We start from the raw sequence: 21,004 nt of genomic DNA, 5'->3' as shown, positions 1-21,004 counted from the left end.
AAAAGCAAGTAAAAATATTTTTTTCAATATATAAAAAAACAAATGTAGAAAACAATAATAAAATCACAGTACCAGTCAAAAGTTTGGACACATGGGTTTTTCTTTATTTTTTTCACAATTTCCTACATTGTAGAATAATAGTGAAGACATTAAACTATGATTTAACATACATGGAATCATGTAGTAACCAAAAAAGCAGCCACCCTTTGCCTTGATGACAGCTTTGCACACTCTCAGCATTCTCTCAACCAGGTTCACTTGGAATGCTTTTCTAACCATCTTGAAGGAGTTCCCACGTATGCTGAGCACTTGTTGGCTGTTTTTCCTTCACTCTGCGGTACGACTCATATCCAAACAATCACAATTGGGTTGAGGTCGGGTGATTGTGTAGGTCAGGTCAACAAATGCTGTCACTCTCCTTCTTGGTCAAATAGCCCTTATTTGAGTACAGTGTTCAGACAACAAAGCAGCCAAAAGATATCCGCCATATTGTGTAGTCAACATTAGTCAGAAATAGCATTATAAATATTCACTTACCTTTGATGATCTTCATCCGAATGCACTCCAAGGAATCCCAGTTCCATGATAAATGTTTGATTTGTTTAATAATGTCCATCATTTATGTCCAAATACCTTCTTTTTTTAGCCCGTTTGGTTAAAAAAATCCAAACACGCGTTCAGGTCCAGCCGAACGTCGGACGAAAAGTTAAAAAAGTTATATTACCGCGCGTAGAAACTTGTCAAACTACGTAGAGAATCAATCTTTAGGATGTTTTTATCATAAATGTTCAATAATGTTACACCCGTAGAATTCCTATGTCTGTAGAAAAACAATTGAACGAGAGCTAACTCTCTCGTGACTGCTCCTCACGAGCCTGTGGCACTCTGCCAGACACCTGGCTCAATCAGCTCTCATTCGCCCCCACTTCACAGTAGAAGCCTGAAACAACGTTCTAAAGACTGTTGACATCTTAGGAAGTGCAATATGACCCCATTTACACTGTATATTGGAATGGCAAACAGTTGAAAAACTGCAAACCTCAGTTTTCCCACTTCCTGGTTGGATTTTTGTCAGGTTTTCGCCTGCCATATGAGTTCTGTTATACTCACAGACATAATTCAAACAATTTTAGACACTTCAGAGTGTTTTCTATCCAATAATACTAATAATATGCACATATTAGCATCTGGGACAGAGTAGCAGGCAGTTTACTCTGGGCACCTTATTCATCCAAGCTACTCAATACTGCCCCCCCGTCACCAAGAAGTTAAGCCATACACTCCACAGAGCTGGGCTTTATAGAAGAGTGGCAATTGCTTAACTTCTTATGGCTGGGTGGCAGTATTGAGTAGCTTGGATGAATAAGTTGCCCAAAGTAAAACGGCCTACTCCTCAGTCTCAGTTGCTAATATACAGTGGGGAGAACAAGTATTTGATACACTGCCGATTTTGCAGGTATTTACAAAGCATGTAGAGGTCTGTAATGTTTTATCATAGGTACACTTCAACTGTGAGAGGCGGACTCTAAAACAAAAATCCAGAAAATCACATTGTATGATTTTTAAGTAATTAATTTGCATTTTATTGCATGACATAAGTATTTGATCACCTACCAACCAGTAAGAATTCCGGCTCTCACATACCTGTTAGTTTTTCTTTAACCACTTGCTCCTACCTGGCACGCAGGCGTCCCATCTAGAGCTCTGGAAATGCAAATGCGCTACGCTAAATGCTAATAGTATTAGTTAAAACTCAAACGTTCATTAAAATATACATGCAGGGTATTGAATTAAAGCTACAGGCAACAAGTCAGATTTTTAAAATGCTTTTCAGCGAAAGCATGAGAAGCTATTATCTGATAGCATGTAACACCACAAAAGACCCGCAGGGGACGTAAACAAAATAATTAGCATATTCGGCGCTACACAAACCGCACAATAAAATATAAAACATTCATTACCTTTGACATCTTTGTTGGCACTCCTAGATGTCCCATAATCACTATTGGGTCTTTTTTCGATTAAATCGGTCCATATATAGCCTAGATATTGTTCTATGTAGACTGTGTGATAAACGGAAAAAAATAGCGTTTCATAACGTAACGTCATTTTTAAAAATTCGACGATAAACTTTCACAAAACACTTCGAAATACTTTTGTAATGCAACTTTAGGTATTAGTACACGTCAATAAGCAATAAAATTCATCAGGAGGCGATGTAAATTCTTTAGCTGTCCGTGTCGAAAACATGTCTGAAGAAAGCTCGACCAAAACATCAGGTCGGTGACCGGAGGGGATTGGTTCCCTTGATTTGGTTAGACCAAGAATCAATTGCGAATCAAATGACAAGACTCTAGACAACGTGTGGAAGCTGTAGGCACTGAAACCTCGGTCTCATGTAATTCGGTTCACTTTGAACAATTCCTTGAAGTCGCGGATGGATATTTATTTCCATTTTCAGTGATCAGGTTTTCCTGCGCTTTTCGATGAAATGCACGTTCTGTTATAGTCACAGCCGTGATTTAACCAGTTTTATAAATGTCTGAGTGTTTTCTATCCACACATACTAATCATATGCATATACTATATTCCTGGCCTGAGTAGCAGGTCCCTGAAATGTTGCGAGATTTTTAACAGAATGTTCCAAAAAGTAGAGGGTCGACTAAACAGGTTAACTTCTTATGGCTGCAATCTCGTTAACGGGAGCAATATAACAACAGCCAGACAAAGTGTAGGGCGCCATTCTCAAAACATAAAAAATCTCACAATTAACATTCCTCAAACATACATGTATCTCATACCATTGTAAATCTATTCTTGTTGTTAATCCCACCAAAGTGTCCAATTTCAAATATGCTTTACAGCAAAAGCACCACAAACGATTATGTTAGGTCACCACATATAGCCACAGAAAAACACAGCCATTTTTTCCCAGCCAAAGAGAGTTTCAAAAAGCAGATGGAGATAAAATTAATCACTAACCTTTGATGATCTTCATCAGATGACACTAATAGGACTTCGTGTTACACAACACATGTATGTTTTGTTTGATAAGGTTCATATTTATCAAAATATGAGTTTACATTGGCGCGTTACATTCACTAGTTCCAAAAACATCCAGTGATTTTGCATAGCCACATCATTCAACAGAAATACTCATCATAAATGTAGATGATAATACAAGTTATACACGTAGAATTATAGATACAGCTCTCCTTAATGCAACCGCTGTGTCTGATTTCGGAATAAGCCAGCCATGCAATAATCTGAGATGGCGCTCAGAAACATTTGTCACAATAGCCGCCATGTTGACGTCAACATAAACAAGAAATTACATGATAAATATTCCCTTACCTTTGATGATCTACATCAGAAAACACTCCAGGAATTCCAGGTCCACAATAAATGTTTGTTTTGTTCGAAAATGTCCGTTATTTATGTCCAAATACCTTCTTTTGTTAGAGCGTTTGGTATACATATCCAAACGCTCATTCTGGTCAGCGTTATATCGGACAAAAACATCAAGAAGTTATTTATAGGTCGAAGAAACATTTCAAACTATGTACAGAATCAATCATTAGGATGTTTTTAACATATTTTGTCAATAAAGTTCCAAACAGACTATTCCTTCTTGTCTTCATGAGCCATAGAACGCAAGTGACTACCATGAGGAATAAGCATGATCAGAAAATGGCGGACTGCCAGACACCTGACTGATTCTGCTATCATTCACTCCCACAACACCATAGAAGTCTCATTATAATTTCTATTGATGGTTGACATCTAGTGGAACCCCTAGGCAGTGCAACATCATTAACATCTCAAGGGGATTTCATTGGGGACTCTGGTGAATACGAACAAAGCTCAGATTTCTCACTTCCTGTTTTGATTTCTCCTCAGGATTTTGCTTGCCATATGAGTTCTGTTATACTCACAGACATCATTCAAACAGCTTTAGAAACTTTAGAGTGTTTTCTATCCAATACTACTAATAATATACATACAGTGGGGAGAACAAGTATTTGATACACTGCCGATTTTGCAGGATTTCCTACTTACAAAGCATAGGTCTGTCATTTTTATCATAGGTACACTTCAACTGTGAGAAAATCCAGAAAATCACATTGTATGATTTTTAAGTAATTAATTTGCATTTTATTGCACACACTGCAGCAGGGATTTTGGCCCACTTCTCCATACAGACCTTCTCCAGATCCTTCAGGTTTCTGGGCTGTCACTGGGCAATACGGACTTTCAGTTCCCTCCAAAGATTTTCTATTGGGTTCAGGTCTGGAGACTGGCTAGGTCACTCCAAACCTTGAGATGCTTCTTACTGAGCCACTCCTTAGTTTCCCTGGCTGTGTGTTTCAGGTCGTTGTCATGCTGGAAGACCCAGCCACAACCCATCTTCAATGCTCTTACTGAGGGAGGAGGTTGTTGGCCAAGATCTCTCGATACATGGCCCCATCCATCCTCCCTTCAATACGGTGCAGTCGTCCAGTCCCCTTTGCAGAAAAGCATCCCCAAAGAATAATGTTTCCACCTCCATGTTTCACGGTTGGGATGGTGTTTTTGGGGTTGTACTCCTCCTTCTTCTTCCTCCAAACACGGCAAGTGGAGTTTAGACCAAAAAGCTCTATTTTTGTCTCATCATACCACATGACCTTCTCCCATTCCTCCTCTGGATCATCCAGATGGTCATTGGCAAACTTCAGACGGACCTGGACATGCGCTGGCTTGAGCAGGGGGACCTTGCTTGCACTGCAGGATTTTAATCCATGACGGCGTAGTGTGTTACTAATGGTTTTCTTTGAGACTGTGGTCCCAGCTCTCTTCAGGTCATTGACCAGGTCCTGCTGTGTAGTTCTGGACTGATCCCTCACCTTCTTCATGATCATTGATGCCCCACGAGGAGAGATCTTGCATGGAGCCCCAGACCGAGGGTGATTGACCGTCATCTTGAACTTCTTCCATTTTCTAATAATTGCGCCAACAGTTGTTGCCTTCTCACCAAGCTGCTTGCCTATTGTCCTGTAGCCCATCCCAGCATTGTGCAGGTCTACAATTTTAACCCTGATGTCCTTACACAGCTCTCTGGTCTTTGCCATTGTGGAGAGGTTGGAGTCTGTTTGATTGAGTGTGTGGACAGGTGTCTTTTATACAGGTAACGAGTTCAAACAGGTGCAGTTAATACAGGTAATGAGTGGAGAACAGGATGGCTTCTTAAAGAAAAAAAATAAGAAAACACATTTGGCATTCGCCAAAAGGCATGTGGGAGACTCTCCAAACATATGGAAGAAGCTACTCATCCCCCAGAGAACCATTCCCACAGTGAAGCATGGTTGTGGCAGCATCATGCTGTGGGGATGTTTTTCATCGGCAGGGACTGGGAAACTGTCCAGAACTGAAGGGATAGATGGTGCTAAATACAGGGAAATTCTTGAGGGAAACCTGATTCAGTTTTCCAGAGATTTGAGACTGGGATGGAGGTTCACCTTCCAGCAGAACAATGTCCCTAGCATACTGCTAAAGCAACACTCGAGTGGTTTGAGGGGAAACATTTAAATGTCTTGGAATGGCCTAGTCAAAGCCCAGACCTGAATCCAATTGAGAATCTGTGGTATGACTTAGAGATTGCTGTACATCGGCGGAATCAACTTGAAGGAGCTGGAGCAGTTTTGCCTTGAATAATAGGCACAAATCCCAGTGGCTAGATGTGCCAAACTTATAAAGATTTGCAGCTGTAATTGCTGCAAAAGGTGGCTCTAAAGTATTGACTTTGGGGGGGGGTGAATAGTTATGCACGCTCAAGTTTTCAGTTTTTTTGTCTTGTTTGTTTCACAGGAAAAAATATTTTGCAACTTCAAAGTGGTAGGCATATTGTGTAAATCAAATGATAGAAAAAAATCCAGGTTGTAAGACAACATAATAGAACATTTTTTAAGGGGGGTGAATACTTTCGCAAGCCACTATACCTGTTAATTGAAATGCATTCCAGGTGACTACCTCATGAAGCTGGTTGAGAGAATGCCAAGAGAGTACAAAGCTCTTTAACCCTTTTTGGGTTACTACATGATTCCATGTGTTATTTCATAGTTTTGATGTCTTCACAAACATTCTACAATGTAGAAAATAGTAAAATAAAGAAAACCCTTGAATGAGTACATGAACTTGATGCAAAGTTCAATATTTGCAGTGTTGACCCTTCTTGTTCAAGACCTCTGCAATCCACCCTGACATGCTGTCAATTAACTTCTGGGCCACATCCTGACTGATGGCAGCCCATTCTTGCATAATCAATGCTTGGAGTTGGTCCGAATTTGTGGGTTTTTGTTTGTCCACCCACCTCTTGAGGATTGATCACACATTCTCAATGGGATTAAGGTCTGGGGAGTTTCCTATCCATGGACCCAAAATATCAATGTTTTGTTCCCCGAGCCACTTAGTTATAATTTTTGCCTTATGGAAAGGTGCTCCATCATGCTGGAAAAGGCATTGTTTGTCACCAAACTGTTCCTGAATGGTTGGGAGAAGTTGCTCTCGGAGAATGTGTTGATACCATTCTTTACTCATGTCTGTGTTCTCAGGCAAAATTGTGAGTCAGCCCACTCCCTTGGCTGAGAAGCAACCCCAGACATGAATGTTCTCAGGATGCTTTACTGTTGGCATGACACAGGACTGATGGTAGCGCTCACCTTGTCCTCTCCGGACAAGCTTTTTTCCGGATGCCCCAAACAATCGGAAAGGGGATTCATCAGAGAAAATGACTTTACCCCAGTCCTCAGAAGTCCAATCCCTGTACCGTTTGCAGAATATCAGCCTGTCCCTGATGTTTCTCCTGTATAGAAGTGGCTTCTTTGCTGCCCTTATTGACACTGGGCCATACTCCAAAAATCTTCACCTCACTATGCGTGCAGATGCACTCACACCTGCCTGCTGCCATTCCTGAGTAAGCTCTGTACTGGTGGTGCCCCGATCCCGCAGCTGAATCAACTTTGGGAGATGGTCCTAGCGCTTGCTGGACTTTCTTGGGTGCCCTGAAGCCTTCTTCACAACAATTGAACCGGTCTCCTTGAAGTTTTTGATGATCAGATAAATGGTTGATTTAGGTGCAATCTTACTGGCAGCAATATCCTTGTCTGTGTACCCCTTTTGTGCAAAGTAATGATGACGGCACGTGATTCCTTACAGGTAGCCATGATTGACAGAGGAAGAACAATGATTCCAAGCACCAACCTCCTTTTGAAGCTTCCAGTCTGTATTTCGAACTCAATCAGCATGACAGAGTGATCTCCAGCCTTGTCCTCGTCAACACTCCCACCTGTGTTAGCGAGAGAATCACTGACCTTTTGTGGCAGGGCTGAAATTCAGTAGAAATGTTTTTGGGGGATTCAGTTCATTTGCATGGCAAAGAGGGACTTTGCAATTAATTGCAATTCAATTGATCACTCTTCATAACATTCTGGAGCATATGCAAATTGCCATCATACAAACTGAGGAAGCAGACTTTATGAAAATTAATATTTGTGTCATTCTCAAAACTTTTGGCCACGACCGTAGAGTATTACTTTATTCATTTTAAAATTGTTTTATCACAGCATGCATCAATGATTGACAATGACAGAACACACAACAATGACCAACACAATAAAAATAAAAAAATACACTAAGACAAAGGCACATACACCAACTGTAGTATCTCTATAAGAATAGTCTGATTCTTCAAGTGCTGATTTTCTATCCTAGAAAACAAGCAACAACATTTCCCAATAGAAAGACCCCATAAAACAGTTAATCAATTACACTCATTAAAAAGCCTCATGGCTGTGGGTAAAAATGACCATCTAAACCTCTCTTTGGAAAATCTGGTCAGGATGAATCTGATACGAAAGCTGTTTCTGTGTTGCATTAGAGTGCTGTGGATAGGGTGTGTGTCATTGTCCATGATCATGTGTGTTTTTACATGCAGCCTTTTTATGAACATGTCCTGCATTGATTCCAGGCTGCAACCAATTGTAGCACTTCCTTTGTTAATGATATTGTCAAGATTGATTAAGTCTTCCTTAGCTAAATTCCCTTTCCAGCACACAATGGCATAGGTCACTACACTCGCCATGACACTGCTATAGAACATACAAAGCATTTTGTCACATACATTAAAAGATCTACTGCCTGGATTGGACTTTTTGATGATAGTTCAGTTTGTTGTCCACTATTACACCCAAGTAATTATAAGAGACAACAGTGTCAATCTCTTCACAATTAATAGAAATCTACCACTAGCTCCTTGGTCTTCTGTACATTCAGGTCCAAGTAATTGGCCTCACACCAAGGACTCTGTTATATCCCTGTGATGAGCATAGTCTCCTCTCATGACACAGCTTACTATTGTCATCAGAGAATTTCTTGAAGTGGCTCAGTTCATTGTTGTGAGTGAAATCATTTGTGTAAAGGTATTCAATCCCTTTGTTATGGCAAGATTAAATACACGACATGACCAAAAGTTTGTGGACACCTGCTCGTCAAACAGTCGGCATTCCAATTCATCCCAAAGGTGTTCGATGGAGTTGAGGTCAGGGGTTGTGCAGGCCAGTCAAGTTCTTCCACACTGATCTAGACAAACCATTTCTGTATGGACCTCGCTTTGTGCATGGGGGCATTGTCATGCTGAAACAGGAAAAGGCCTTCCCCAAACTGTTGCCACAAAGTTGGAAGCACAGAATGTCAATATATGATGTAAGATTTCCCTTCACTGGAATTAAAGGGCCTAGCCCATATCATGAAAAACAGCTCCAGACTATTATTCCTCTTCCACCAAACTTTACAGTTGGCACTATGAATTCAGGCAGGTAGCATTCTCCTGGCATCCGCCAAATCCAGATCCGTCTGTCGGACTGCCAGATGGTGAAGGGTGATTCATCACTCCATAGAACGTGTTTCCACTGCTCCAGAGTCTAATGGTACCAAGCAATACACCACTCCAGCTGACTATTGGCATTGCACATGGTGATCTTAGGCTTGTGTGCGGCTACTCAACCATGAAAACACATTTCATGAAGCTCCAGACGAACAGTTCTTGTGCTGATGTTCCTTGCAGAGGCAGTTTGGAACTCGGTAGTGAGTGTTGCAACCAGGCGAGGACAGACAATTTTTACGCGCTTTAGCACTCTTGGTAGATGTGCAGAAATAAAATTTAAAAAGCAGACATTGAATATAACTTTGAGCATGGTGAAGATATTAATTACACTTTGGATGGTGTATCAATAGACCCAGTCACTACGAAGATACAGGGGCGTCTACAAAGTAATGACTCAGTTGTGTGAATAGTTATGTAAATAAGATTTCTGTATCACATTTTCAAAAATTGCTAGAATTTCTTAAAACATGTTTTCACTTTATCATTATGGGATATTGTGTGTCGATGGGTGAGAAAAAAATAGATTTAATCCATTTGGAATTAAGGCTGCAACAACAAAATGTGGAAGGCACTGTAACTGCCCAGTGAAAATCTTACTTTTAAAAATGAATATTATGTTAACTCATACCCAATTAATGTTGTTGACTCATTCTATACTTCTATTTGACCAAAGCATAAATTGGAGAGAGAAAAAGCACAAAAAACCTGACCGTTTCAAAAATGCTTGATATTTCCTCATAAAGTATGATTTAATACTCCTCAGGAGGATTAGCCAATTGGCGGTCTAGAGGAGGAAGAGATGTCCAATCAGCATTCTACTTGCATTAATATTTTTAATGAGCGGTATACGCTCACACCATTCCAACACAATGCAGATTTTAAACATAGGTCATGAACAGTCAAAATCGAAAATTATATTTGGATGAAATCAGATCAAAGTATGATGATCAAAGTATGAACAATTACTTGCTTATACATGGATAAAGTTAGATCATTTAGTTATTCGTCCCCTCCCACATGTCAAACACTTGTATTTAGGAGGCGGGATTATTAAGGGGATTACAGTAACCTAGTTTAAAAAGTACCCTCTTGTAACCAACATCGGAGAAGGCTTGTTTGCAGAGGGATGTGGTTTATATAGCTCAAAAGTTACTCTACTCGTGACAAAATGAGAATGTAGGGTGTCAGCAAATATAATTCAAAGTTTACACTATCATCTATGGCACAGATATTTATGTCTGGTGTTCAGGTCTTCAGCCAGCATGGAACAAAAAGGGAGGAAGGGTCATTCAAAACATGTCAACACATCTGTCAGTGTAGCTCTGACCCGCATAACAAGAGAGGTGCCAGACAGGAGATGTATTCAAAAAATTGACGACATTGATGCAATTTCAATACCGTTTGAGTTGCTTTGTGTATCACCAAATTTGCTTGCATAGACACACTGGTTATCCTCAAAGCCAGTGGAAATTCATTAGAAAAGATGGAAAAAGTAATGGGCCTAGACAGCTGCCTTGGAATTCCTCATTCTACCTGGATTATGTTGGAGAGGCTTCCATTAAAGAACCCCCTCTGTGTTCTGCTAGATAGGTAACTCTTTATCCAGAATATAGCAGGGGGTGTAAAGCCATAACACACATGTTTTTCCAGCAGCAGACTATGATCGATAATGACAAAAGCCGCACTAAAGTCTAACAAAACAGCCCCCACAATCTTTTTATCATCAATTTCTCTCAGCCAATCATCAATCATTTGTGTAAGTGCTGAGCTTGTTGAATGTCCTTCTCTATAAGCATGCTGAAAGTTTGTCAATTTGTTTACTGTAAAATAGCATTGTATCTGGTCAAACACAATTTTTCCCAAAAGTTTACTAAGGGTTAGTAACAGGCTGATTGGTTGGCTATTTGAGCCAGTAAGGGGGGCTTTACTATTCTTAGGTAGCGGAATGACTTTTGCTTCCCTTCAAGCCGGGGGGCACACACGTTCTAGAGGCTTACATTTAAAATATGACAAATAGGAGTGGCAATATCGTCCGCTATTATCCTCAGTAATTTTCCATCCAAGTTGTCCGACCCCGGTGGCTTGTCATTGTTGATAGACAAAAAATTCACCTGTTCCACACTAACTTTATGGAATTAAAATTACAATGCTTGTCTTTCATAATTTGGTCAAATATACTTGGGTGTGTAATGTCAACATTTGTTGCTGGCATGTCATGCCTAAATTTGCTAATCTTGCCGATTTGAAAAAATCATTAAAGTAGTTGGCAATATCAGTTGGTTTTCTGATTAATGAGCCATCTGATTCAATGAATGATGGAGATGAGTTTACCTTTTTTCCCAGAATTTCATTTAAGGTGTTCTAAAGCTTACAGTCATTTTCTTAATGAGTGCATGCTTATTAGCAACTGGAATGAGCAATTGCATAAATGTGTCAAGTGCAGTGTCTGTTTTCTCCTCATTACACACCACTGACCAACAGATCGTCTTTACATCAATAACATAGGAATCACTACAAAACGTATTGTATGACACTATATTAGGCTCAGCCTTTGGAACTCTGGTTTTCCTAGATATGGCTACTATATTGTGATCACTACATCCGATGGATCTGGATACTGCCTTCAAGCTCATTTCTGCAGCATTAGTAAAGATGTGATCAATACTGATTGATGATTTAATTCCTGTGCTGTTTGTAGCTACCTTGGTAGGTTGACTGATACCCTGAACCAGTTTGCAGGCACTGGTTACAGTTTTAACCATTTTCTTGAATCGGCAGCATAAAGGCGCGTTCCTTACATATGTTAGATGTAGTTTTTCTTTGCCTAAGCGAATGAGCTGGTATTGAGGCAAAAGAGTTGGGGCTGCCTTGGCAGGCGGACGAGTTACATTTTTCTTTGTTATGTGTTTATATGTTTGTCTTATTTTGTCACCCCTTCTCCCAGAGACCTTCAGGGCTGGCTGCCTTTTGGAGGGGCTATTTTGGTTATAGAGTAGCAGTCGTATGAATTCACGTGTGTGCTTTTCACTCTAATTATCACAAAGTGTGTTATCATCTTTCAGAGTGTTTAATCTCCAGTGTGCCATCTTACAACAAGTGTGAGTTGTACATGCAAGGCTTGAGTCTTGGAAACTTGGTGTTATTCCTTGCCCTGCTGCTAATTCATTGTGTGTGCCCTCTAAGCTGTAGTTCCAGACAGTTAGTCTGTTCAAGTTGTGGTGACCTGTCTCCCTGTATGTATTGCCTCTTTATCTGTAATAAATCTTTCCACTTTGGTTAACTCTGTCAATTATTTGACATACCTGTGTATAACATGTCCCACGTACATCCTCTCTTAACAAAAAGGTGGCATAGCACAGTTTACATAAAGTTAACACAATACCATAAAGTAACAAAATCACCTCACACACAACTCTCTCACATAAAACAGATGCACAAACAAACATACTCATAGCACTCCATTGCATAGAAAAACAAGTATGAACACACATTAAAGCCACAAAAATCATAAAAACAAACAATGGACCATATTTGCTCTTACCGTCTCTGGAGATGGTTTGACTGAGCTGGTCGAGGGAAGCGCTGCCACTCATGGAGGGAGACAAAGAGCAGAGAGAAGAGGAGGTGCTGATGGATGGAGAACTGCGGCTGCTTGGGAGGGTTCTTCTCCCGCCTCCTATCCTCTGCTGTTGTTCCTCCTGGCACCGCCAGGACCGACCTGTTGGAGTCTTCTCCACCATGGCTTTGCAAGCACTGCCGTGTCGGTTGGTGCTACCGCTAACACTATCGCTACTTTTGCTGCTAGCGCTTTTGCTGATGCTACAGCTAGGGCAACTGCTGTAGCTACCATTAGCACTTCCAGCACTGCCCCTAGTAGCACTGCTGTTACTTTTAATGCTAACAGTATTTTTCCTGCTGATGCCCAGCTGGTCAACTCCACTGGTCACAGCCACCCTAGCTGGCCCGGGTTCCTGGAAGGAGAGTGAGAGAGAGAAAGAAATAAAGAGGTAAGAGAAGGAGGGAGAGAATGAGTCAGAGCAAGAGAGAGAGAATTATCTCACATTAGTGAGTCACTCAGAAACAGACAAATAAGAGGGAGAAAGGGACGAGGAATGATGAGGATGCATAAGTACATTTCAATAAAAATCTGTGGATACTCCAACTGCTACCACTGGACGACCAATGTAAACTGTTTCCCATCTGACTCGACGAGGAAACCCCTATGTAGTCCAGTTAGCTCCTCTCCCTCATCAAGTTTAATGTCCCACGGAGCAGCGCCACGTCCCCTGCGTGCGTCCCAAATGGTAACGTATGGACCCAGGTCAAAATTATTTTACTATATAGAGAATGGGGTGCCATTTGGGACACTGATGCTCCTCCGCCTCTCAATCCCATCAGCCTGGGAGGGGAGTGTCCTTTAATCCTGATCAGATCGCTGCAGCTAATTCTGTTAATGTGACCATCTGACTGGGCCTTTTAATCACACAGCCGGCTGACCAACAACGCTAAAAGTCCCTCCCCACACACACACACACACACACACGAGCAAGTGTAAATCACATACTGTATACACACACAAGTCTGACTAATGCTTAATTACACTAGAGCACAGGATGCCGTCAGACAGACGTTCTAGGAAGACGGAATGCCATTTGGGAGATGTGCAAATCTTGAGAGCTGCAACCTCACCAAGTACACACACACACACACAATAATCAATCAGTAGGGCCCATCTATCTGTGGCTGCACCATTTATAAAGCAGGGTGAAATCAATTGGCTCCAGTCTGCTGCCAGGAAAGTCCTGACTCTGCTACTGATGCAGTCATAAACAAACTCTTCAGTTCACTCCAAATGTTTTTCCAACCTTTTCAGACCTCAAGTAGTCTGTCAAAATGAGTCTGTATCCCACAACATCTGTTGTGTAGTTTCAGCTATATACACAAGTTGTATTGTGTATATAGAATTCATCCCTGCATTGGACATACTGTACTAGACATCATCTCACCATGTTGTTGACAAAGCTATAGAGGTAGAACAATGAGAAAAAGAAGGCGGGTTTACAGTATATGTGGTTGTGTTATGATGAGTCGGAAGACATGGTCTACCTGGGATGTGGGTGTGTCCACTTTCCTCTTCTTCTTTTGTGTCAGTTTGTGGGTCTTGGGGTATACAACGAGGGCCTCCTGCCACCTGCTTGAGAAAAACACATAGTTATAAACACACACACACAAACAACACGGTATCAATTTAAATATATACACACAAAACAGACAGCACACACAACCAGCTACATACAACAAGCCGGAATGTTGAGCATGGCTGATCTCCAACTGTTTGTCCCTGTGTTATAGGCTAGTGCGTTTTCAGAGTCTAACAGTTAATTATATATATTGTATAACAATGTGTAGTCAAGTTTATAGAGGTCAGCTTCAGTAGCTAACCAGTGGATTAGGAAGCAGGAGAGTAGTGTTGACTACCCTGGATTAAACTCATGAGATCTAGATTGCTGATATAAACGCATAAACTGTGTTTACACAGGCAGCACAATTCTGATCTTTTAAACAATTACTGGCATAAAAGTTGATCTAAATGGTAAAAAAAACAATGAGTGAATAAAACAATCAGAATTGGGCTGCCAGTGTAAATGCAGATGTAGACTGGAGAGGAAACAGTCAGACATTACTGTTTTATGTGTAATGCTTTCAAATGTATTATTGTATACTTGAGGTGCACTTGATTCAGATTAAGCTTTATCGTGTGCAGAATGGGTGGAGTTTGCAATTTTGGGACTATTCCAATGGTTCGGGTCAGGTTTGGAACAAACCCCTAAGCAACAGCCAGTTCTGATCGATTCCATCTTAACGAAAAATAATTAAAAGACCACTGAGGTCAAGAAGGCATTGCTGTCCTTAAAAAATGGCTGCAATCCAGACTGGAATAGAATTACGTATAGAACTAAATTATCCCTAAAGAGGATTAAGGATTTAAATGAACATTTCATTAGTGGTAAAGAGATTCACATCACATCAAACAACTTTCAGTCATATGTAGAAGTTATTGTGAGAATTTTGTTTACTGTGAATTCCTGTTATGTGTTTGTTTTCTAAATATATTATAGTTACTTAGAGTGATATGCCAGACATACTCCAGACAAGCAAACCTTAAGGTTTGAGTCACAGACTTTCAGAAGCTGCCGTCAAATAGTCTTTAGATAGACATAGTTTCAATGACATCCAGATTGTCCTGCTGATCACAATAAGAAAGTATCGCTCCTACAGTTACAAAGTGTCTCATGCACATTTAACATTCAGAAATAAAAGGCATTATGCTGGACTATTATCACGACAAGACCTCTAAAGCTTTCAAACTAATTTAACTCATATCTACACAAATAGAGTCCAATTATCTTTTCTAACACTACAATATTCCCATGTCTACATCTAAATATTCAGATTTCTTACTTCTGTTTCCTGGACATTGCCTGGTCTCAGAAAAGTGGTTATTCCAGAAGAGATGTCCACAATAATCCACACCAGGCACAATAGATCCCTATCTCAAATGAGGAATGACCAAGACCGAACAATCCTTAAATATCAGTAATTGTCGAACAAAGAAATCCAAACTGAGATAACAAGAATTCACAAGTATGCCATTCAGTCAGTGTTTGGGATACAGAGCCACACACACAAAGTCAGGTACTCAAGTAGACACACCAATCATGCTGCACACAGACACACACCTTGGTGCACACACATACATACACACACAAACACATTAACACCCCCACTTTAATCCTGTTCAGACAGAGTTGACACACTACATTACAGTCTTACTGGATTAAGCATAGATTTCTTCAGATTTACAGCCTAATGGCACTTAAAGTACAAGGAAACAAGGATGAGAGAGGAACAGGGAGACAGTGAGAGAGTGATGAAGGAGATGGGGAGCGAGAAAGAGAGACTCAGGAAGAACAGACAAGAGGGAGAGAGGAAGGGTAAGAAGAACAGGGAGACGGGGGGGGGGGGTTGGTTATATTTGCATTAAATATCTGTGTTAAAGGCTTTAACCCTTGCTAAACACTATAATCCAGAAAGCCCATCAGCATTGAACTTCAACTGAGGGGACCTGTATCTAGTCTAAGTCAGAGAGGCTTACTCACTGATGTGGCTAAAATTGGTAGAGTATAGCGCTTGCAACTCTGCAGTCAGGATAGTGGATTACATTCCCCCTAGCGCCACATATACGAAAATGTGTACAAGGATTAATGTAAAATGCTTGGAATAAAGTGTCTGCTAAATTGGATATATAATATTGACTGGGTAAATGAGGAGTGAGAGGCACAGGAGGAACATTACAATTAGGATCTAAATCAAAACCTTTTCCCCCAAAAGCCACCACACTTGGCCACAGTATCAAAGGCTCATTTGGGTAGCTGCAGTTTAAGACTTATTACACTAGAGGGAACCATCAGCAGTGTGTGTGTATTTCCCTCTAAGCCAATGATTGCCTACTTGGTGTCAACACAGATAAGGTTATCTGTGGCATAATACTGTGTCTGTGTTGTTTTTTTCACCCTGCTCTGCTCTCACCATGACATCCAAGGCGTCATAAACTCTGGAACTACTACATCTCTATCTGTTTTTCAATGTAAAACATCTCTTTAACAATACTTCCTGTTGATCCAACCTCTCACATGTGCCCTCTGTGTCAGTCAGTTCAAAGGTGGGAGGGGTTTACCGACACAGCTGATATAACCTAGAGGATTTAGAGAGAAGGGGGAGAGGGATGAGGTGAAGGAGAGAGACTGTAGGTGTGTGGTCTCACCTGGTGTCCACACTAAGTGGCTAAAGAGTACTTTATGCTGAAAAACAGACACATGAGGACAAACAATAGAAGATCATTTCATTATTAGACATAAATACCACTTGAAGCTTGATGATAACTTGAACATTTTAATCAGCTGTGTAGTGCTAAGGCAAAAACAAAAATGTGCACGGGTGTTTGGAGTAGAGGTCGACCAATTAATCGGAATGGCCGATTAATTAGGGCCGATTTCAAGTTTTCATAACAATTGGAAATCGGTATTTTTGGGCACTGATTTCCGATTTTAAAAATATATATATATTATACCTTTTTATTTAACTAGGCAAGTCAGTTAAGAACACTTTCTTATTTTCAATGAATGCCGAGGAAATGTGGGTTAACTGCCTTGTTCAGGGGCAGAACGACACATTTTCAACTTGTCAGCTCAGTGGTTCCAATCTTGCAACCGCACAGTTAACTAGTCCAAAGCTCTAACCACTCCACAAGTAGCGCGAATGCAGTAGATGCCAAAGTAAATTGCTAGCAAGCATTAAACTTATCTTATAAAAAACAATCAATCATAATCACTAGTTATAACTACTAATCCAGTTTAGCAGGCAATATTAACCAGGTGAAATTGTGTCATTTCTCTTGCGTTCATTGCACGTAGAGTCAGGGAATATGCAACAGTTTGGGTAGCCTGGCTCATTGGCAACTAATTTGCCAGAATTTTACATAATTATGACATACATTGAAGGTTGTGCAATATAACAAGAATATTTAGATTAAGGGATTCCACCCGTTAGATAAAATACCGAACGGTTCCGTATTTCACTGAAATAATAAACGTTTTGTTTTCAAAATGATAGTTTCCGGATTCGATCATATTAATGACCAAAGGCTCGTATTTCTGTGTGTTATTATGTTATAATTAAGTCTGATTTGATAGAGCAGTCTGACTGAGCAGCAGCAGGCCCGTAATCATTCATTCAAACAACACTCGTGCGTTTTGCCAGCAGCTCTTCGCAAGCTCAGCGCTGTTTGTGACTTCAAGCCTATCAGCCTAATGGCTGGTGTAACCAATGTGAAATGGCTAGCTAGTTAGCTGGGTATGCGCTAATACTGTTTCAAACGTCACTCGCTTTTAGATTTGGAGTAGTTTATTCCCCTTGCGCTGCAAGGGCCGCGGAGCGTGGAGCGATGGGTAACGATGCTTCGTGTGTGGCTGTTGTCGACGTGTTCGTGGTTCGAGCCCAGGTAGGGGTGAGGAAGGGGACGGAAGCTATACTGTTAAACTGGCAATACAATAGTGCCTATAAGAACATCCAATAGTCAAAGATATATGAAATACAAATGGTATAGAGAGAAATAGTCCTATAAATACTATATTAACTACAACTTAAAACCTCTTACCTTGGAATATTGAAGTCTCATGGTAAAAGGAACCACCAACTTTCATATGTTCTCATGTTCTGAGCAAGGAACTTAAACGTTAGCTTTTTTACATGGCACACATTTTTACATGGCACATAATTACTTTCTTCTCCAACACTTTGTTTTTGCTTTATTTAAACCAAATTGAACATGTTTCATTATTTATTTGAGGCTAAATTGATTTTATTGATGTTTTATATTAAGTTAAAATAAGTGTTAAATCAGTATTGTTGTAATTTGTCATTCTTACAAATAAAAAAATTGTCAGATTTGATTGGCATCGGCTTTTTTGGTCCTCCAATTATCAGTATCAGCGTTGAAAAATCATAATCAGTCGACCTCTAGTTTGGAACATTCCGATATGCCACAATTGGTGAGGTGTCAGGTTCACCTCTACTTAAAAGGTGATTATTCCAACTCTCTGTGAAATGTTGCAGATCTGCCCGCAGACAAGACAGGTACACATATCCCACACAGAAAAGGTAGATAGAATTTGACAGGTCAAGGTATCATTCTTCCTCCAAACTGTGCATGTGAGACAGGTTCCATGCACAACAAGACAGGCAGAGAGGAAGAGAGAAAGAGAACACAGAACAGTTTAATTACCTCTGGTTATGGACACTTTTGCCAGAAATTAAGCTTCCACGGCCTATTCCTCAGACCGTGAACATCTGGCAAAATTTACATTTTCGACCCTTTGATCAGCTCGCACACTGAAAGTAAAGAAAATAGCTTATTTTTTTGTAGATATGAATACAACAACTGAGATTTGACCTTTCAATCGAAAGCAGCAGATGCCATTTACAGGATATGTCAATACATCACAGAAAGCTTAACACCAGACTGGTAATTGTGGTTCATTAGGTTCTGGGAAATATGCAATATGTATACTATATGCAATATGTATACAAAATAATATACAACAGGTTAGTATCTTGAAAACAAAGCATTGGAATTAAAAGTGAAATGATTAACATATTAACCTGCTTCATTATTTATGTATTACCAGTTGATGAAGAACAACTCCAATTTCATACATCATTGAACATTTGTCTAGGAATAAGTAAGAATAAAAAAGTTAAAAACTTCTTAGATTTGATGGAGACATTATAAATCTTAGTACCTTATCAATGTATGGTTTGTATCAATGTGGACGAGAGACAGGGATGGAGGAACAGAGCATTTTTGCCGATTAATGCAACGCAGATGGATCATTCTGGCAATGATACCTTCACCATCTACACGCTGCAAAGACTCTTCGCCATTGTACACGATGGTCTACTCTGAGACTTTCTTTGACCATTCTAAATGCCCGCATGGGGCATCCTTGCCTTAATGGCGCTGACTTTCTTGTCTAACTCTTCATCTGGCATATCAGAATAGCATTCCCTGACAGACATATTGTGCTCTTTCATCCTTCTGTAAACAAAGCTAACCGTTACACTGTCATGAAATATGATTATATATCGACTTTGAAACAAATACGACATGGCTTATGAGTTGACATGAAATAAAGTTAGGTTAATTCAACTGTAAATGGCGAGAACAGGCGTTCGTTGCTAAATGCTTTTGGTTAGCTTGAGAATAATAATTGCATGATTTATCATTCTACGGTATGTACCTATGTAATATATAATGTAATGTTATGAACCGACACTGAATCGTAGGAGCTAACTACTAGCTATGTAAAAGTTGGAGTGCTGCTTATCCGAGATGCCATCATGACACAAGGACGCGCTCTTTGAAATGAGGGAGTAGTGTAAACACCCTAGGTTTATAAGCGCGGATATCGGCTTGAGCATGCTTTTGCTGCATAGTCGATAAGCACGCCGGACCTCAGGCTAGAAGGCCGAGGGTTCGAGACCTGCTCCCTGCTGTTTGATTACAATATTAATCAAATGAATTAAGCAATTACCAGTCAAAAGTTTGGACACACCTACTCATTCCAGGATGTTTCTGGTGGTCAAACTAGCAACAACTTGCAGTAACAGAAAAAAAATGGCTGAGAATTCAATTATGTGCCACAGAATTCTGAGGCAGCACGCAAGGTGTGCCGCAGTATGACACAACTTTTAAAGGAGGAACCACTGTACAGTATTTATAAACTTTTATAAAAATTACACATAAAATAGCCTAACAATTCTCCTGAAGTATTTCTCGCTGCATCTCTCTGTCTGTCTTTTGTTCTCTTTCTTTCTCTTAGAAAAACCTTTTATGTGTCTGTGCTTAAGAGTTTAGTGACTTTCAACATGGCTCCGTCATAGGATACCACCTATCCAACAAGTCAGTTTGTGCTATGTAGTATCTGGGATCTACATCTGTTTATATTAGTTACTATGCTGTTACTAAGCAGTAATGTATTACGGCAGTGTTACGTTACTACACCTAATAGGAAATGCACATGCGCACTAGGGTGCCGGGAACTGTAGAGCACGAGGGGTTTTGACTAAACGAAAACTAACTGTACTCCCGTCTCCTGCCTGGTCATTTCTCCACAACACAAATATTACAGTGGCGACGAGGATGGGATTAAACTACATACAACTGACATTGCTTGAAGGGAAGAATGTTGCGTGAGTAATGAAACTCAAAATAATTATGTAATTCATCAGTTATTTTTTATTTTCTTTCGCCAGTAGAGAAGGCTAAGCACTGCTAGCACTGCTAGTACAATATTCAGGAGCTGCCAAGTAGCAAGACTATTGGAGTCCAGAATAGCGACACTGCCCTCTGGTGGTTAAATTTTAAAAACTGTCTCATTGAACCCATTGAAATTAGGCGATCTCAGTGGAGAAATATTGTCAAGGAGAAAAAAAAGGAAGGGGCATAACACGGTGTGTACATTAATA

The 21,004-nt window shown here is 40.2% G+C and overlaps 1 protein-coding gene across 5 annotated transcripts in view; it reads right to left on the bottom strand.

The window, feature by feature from the left end:
* Positions 1-15,709, bottom strand: part of LOC124000900 (plectin-like) — an 86,467-nt gene extending 70,758 nt beyond the window's left edge. For 2 of the 5 annotated variants that reach the window (XM_046307578.1, XM_046307579.1), the window contains exons 1-3: positions 15,380-15,709; positions 14,024-14,111; positions 12,459-12,888 (exon numbers count right to left, since the gene is read on the bottom strand). In XM_046307578.1, coding sequence (XP_046163534.1) covers positions 12,459-12,888; positions 14,024-14,111; positions 15,380-15,396 — 535 coding nt within the window. In that variant the 5' untranslated portion in view covers positions 15,397-15,709. Of the gene's footprint in view, positions 1-12,458; positions 12,889-13,050; positions 13,196-14,023; positions 14,112-15,379 lie in introns of those variants that run through there. The other 3 variants (XM_046307580.1, XM_046307581.1, XM_046307582.1) reach the window with 3 other exon arrangements.
* Positions 15,710-21,004: the final 5,295 nt, after the last annotated feature.

Source organism: Oncorhynchus gorbuscha, linkage group LG16 (assembly GCF_021184085.1).
Source record: "Oncorhynchus gorbuscha isolate QuinsamMale2020 ecotype Even-year linkage group LG16, OgorEven_v1.0, whole genome shotgun sequence".
NCBI classification, from domain to species: domain Eukaryota; kingdom Metazoa; phylum Chordata; class Actinopteri; order Salmoniformes; family Salmonidae; genus Oncorhynchus; species Oncorhynchus gorbuscha.
Note: the sequence above shows the minus strand (reverse complement) of the source record. Positions and strands in the feature narration are given on the sequence as shown.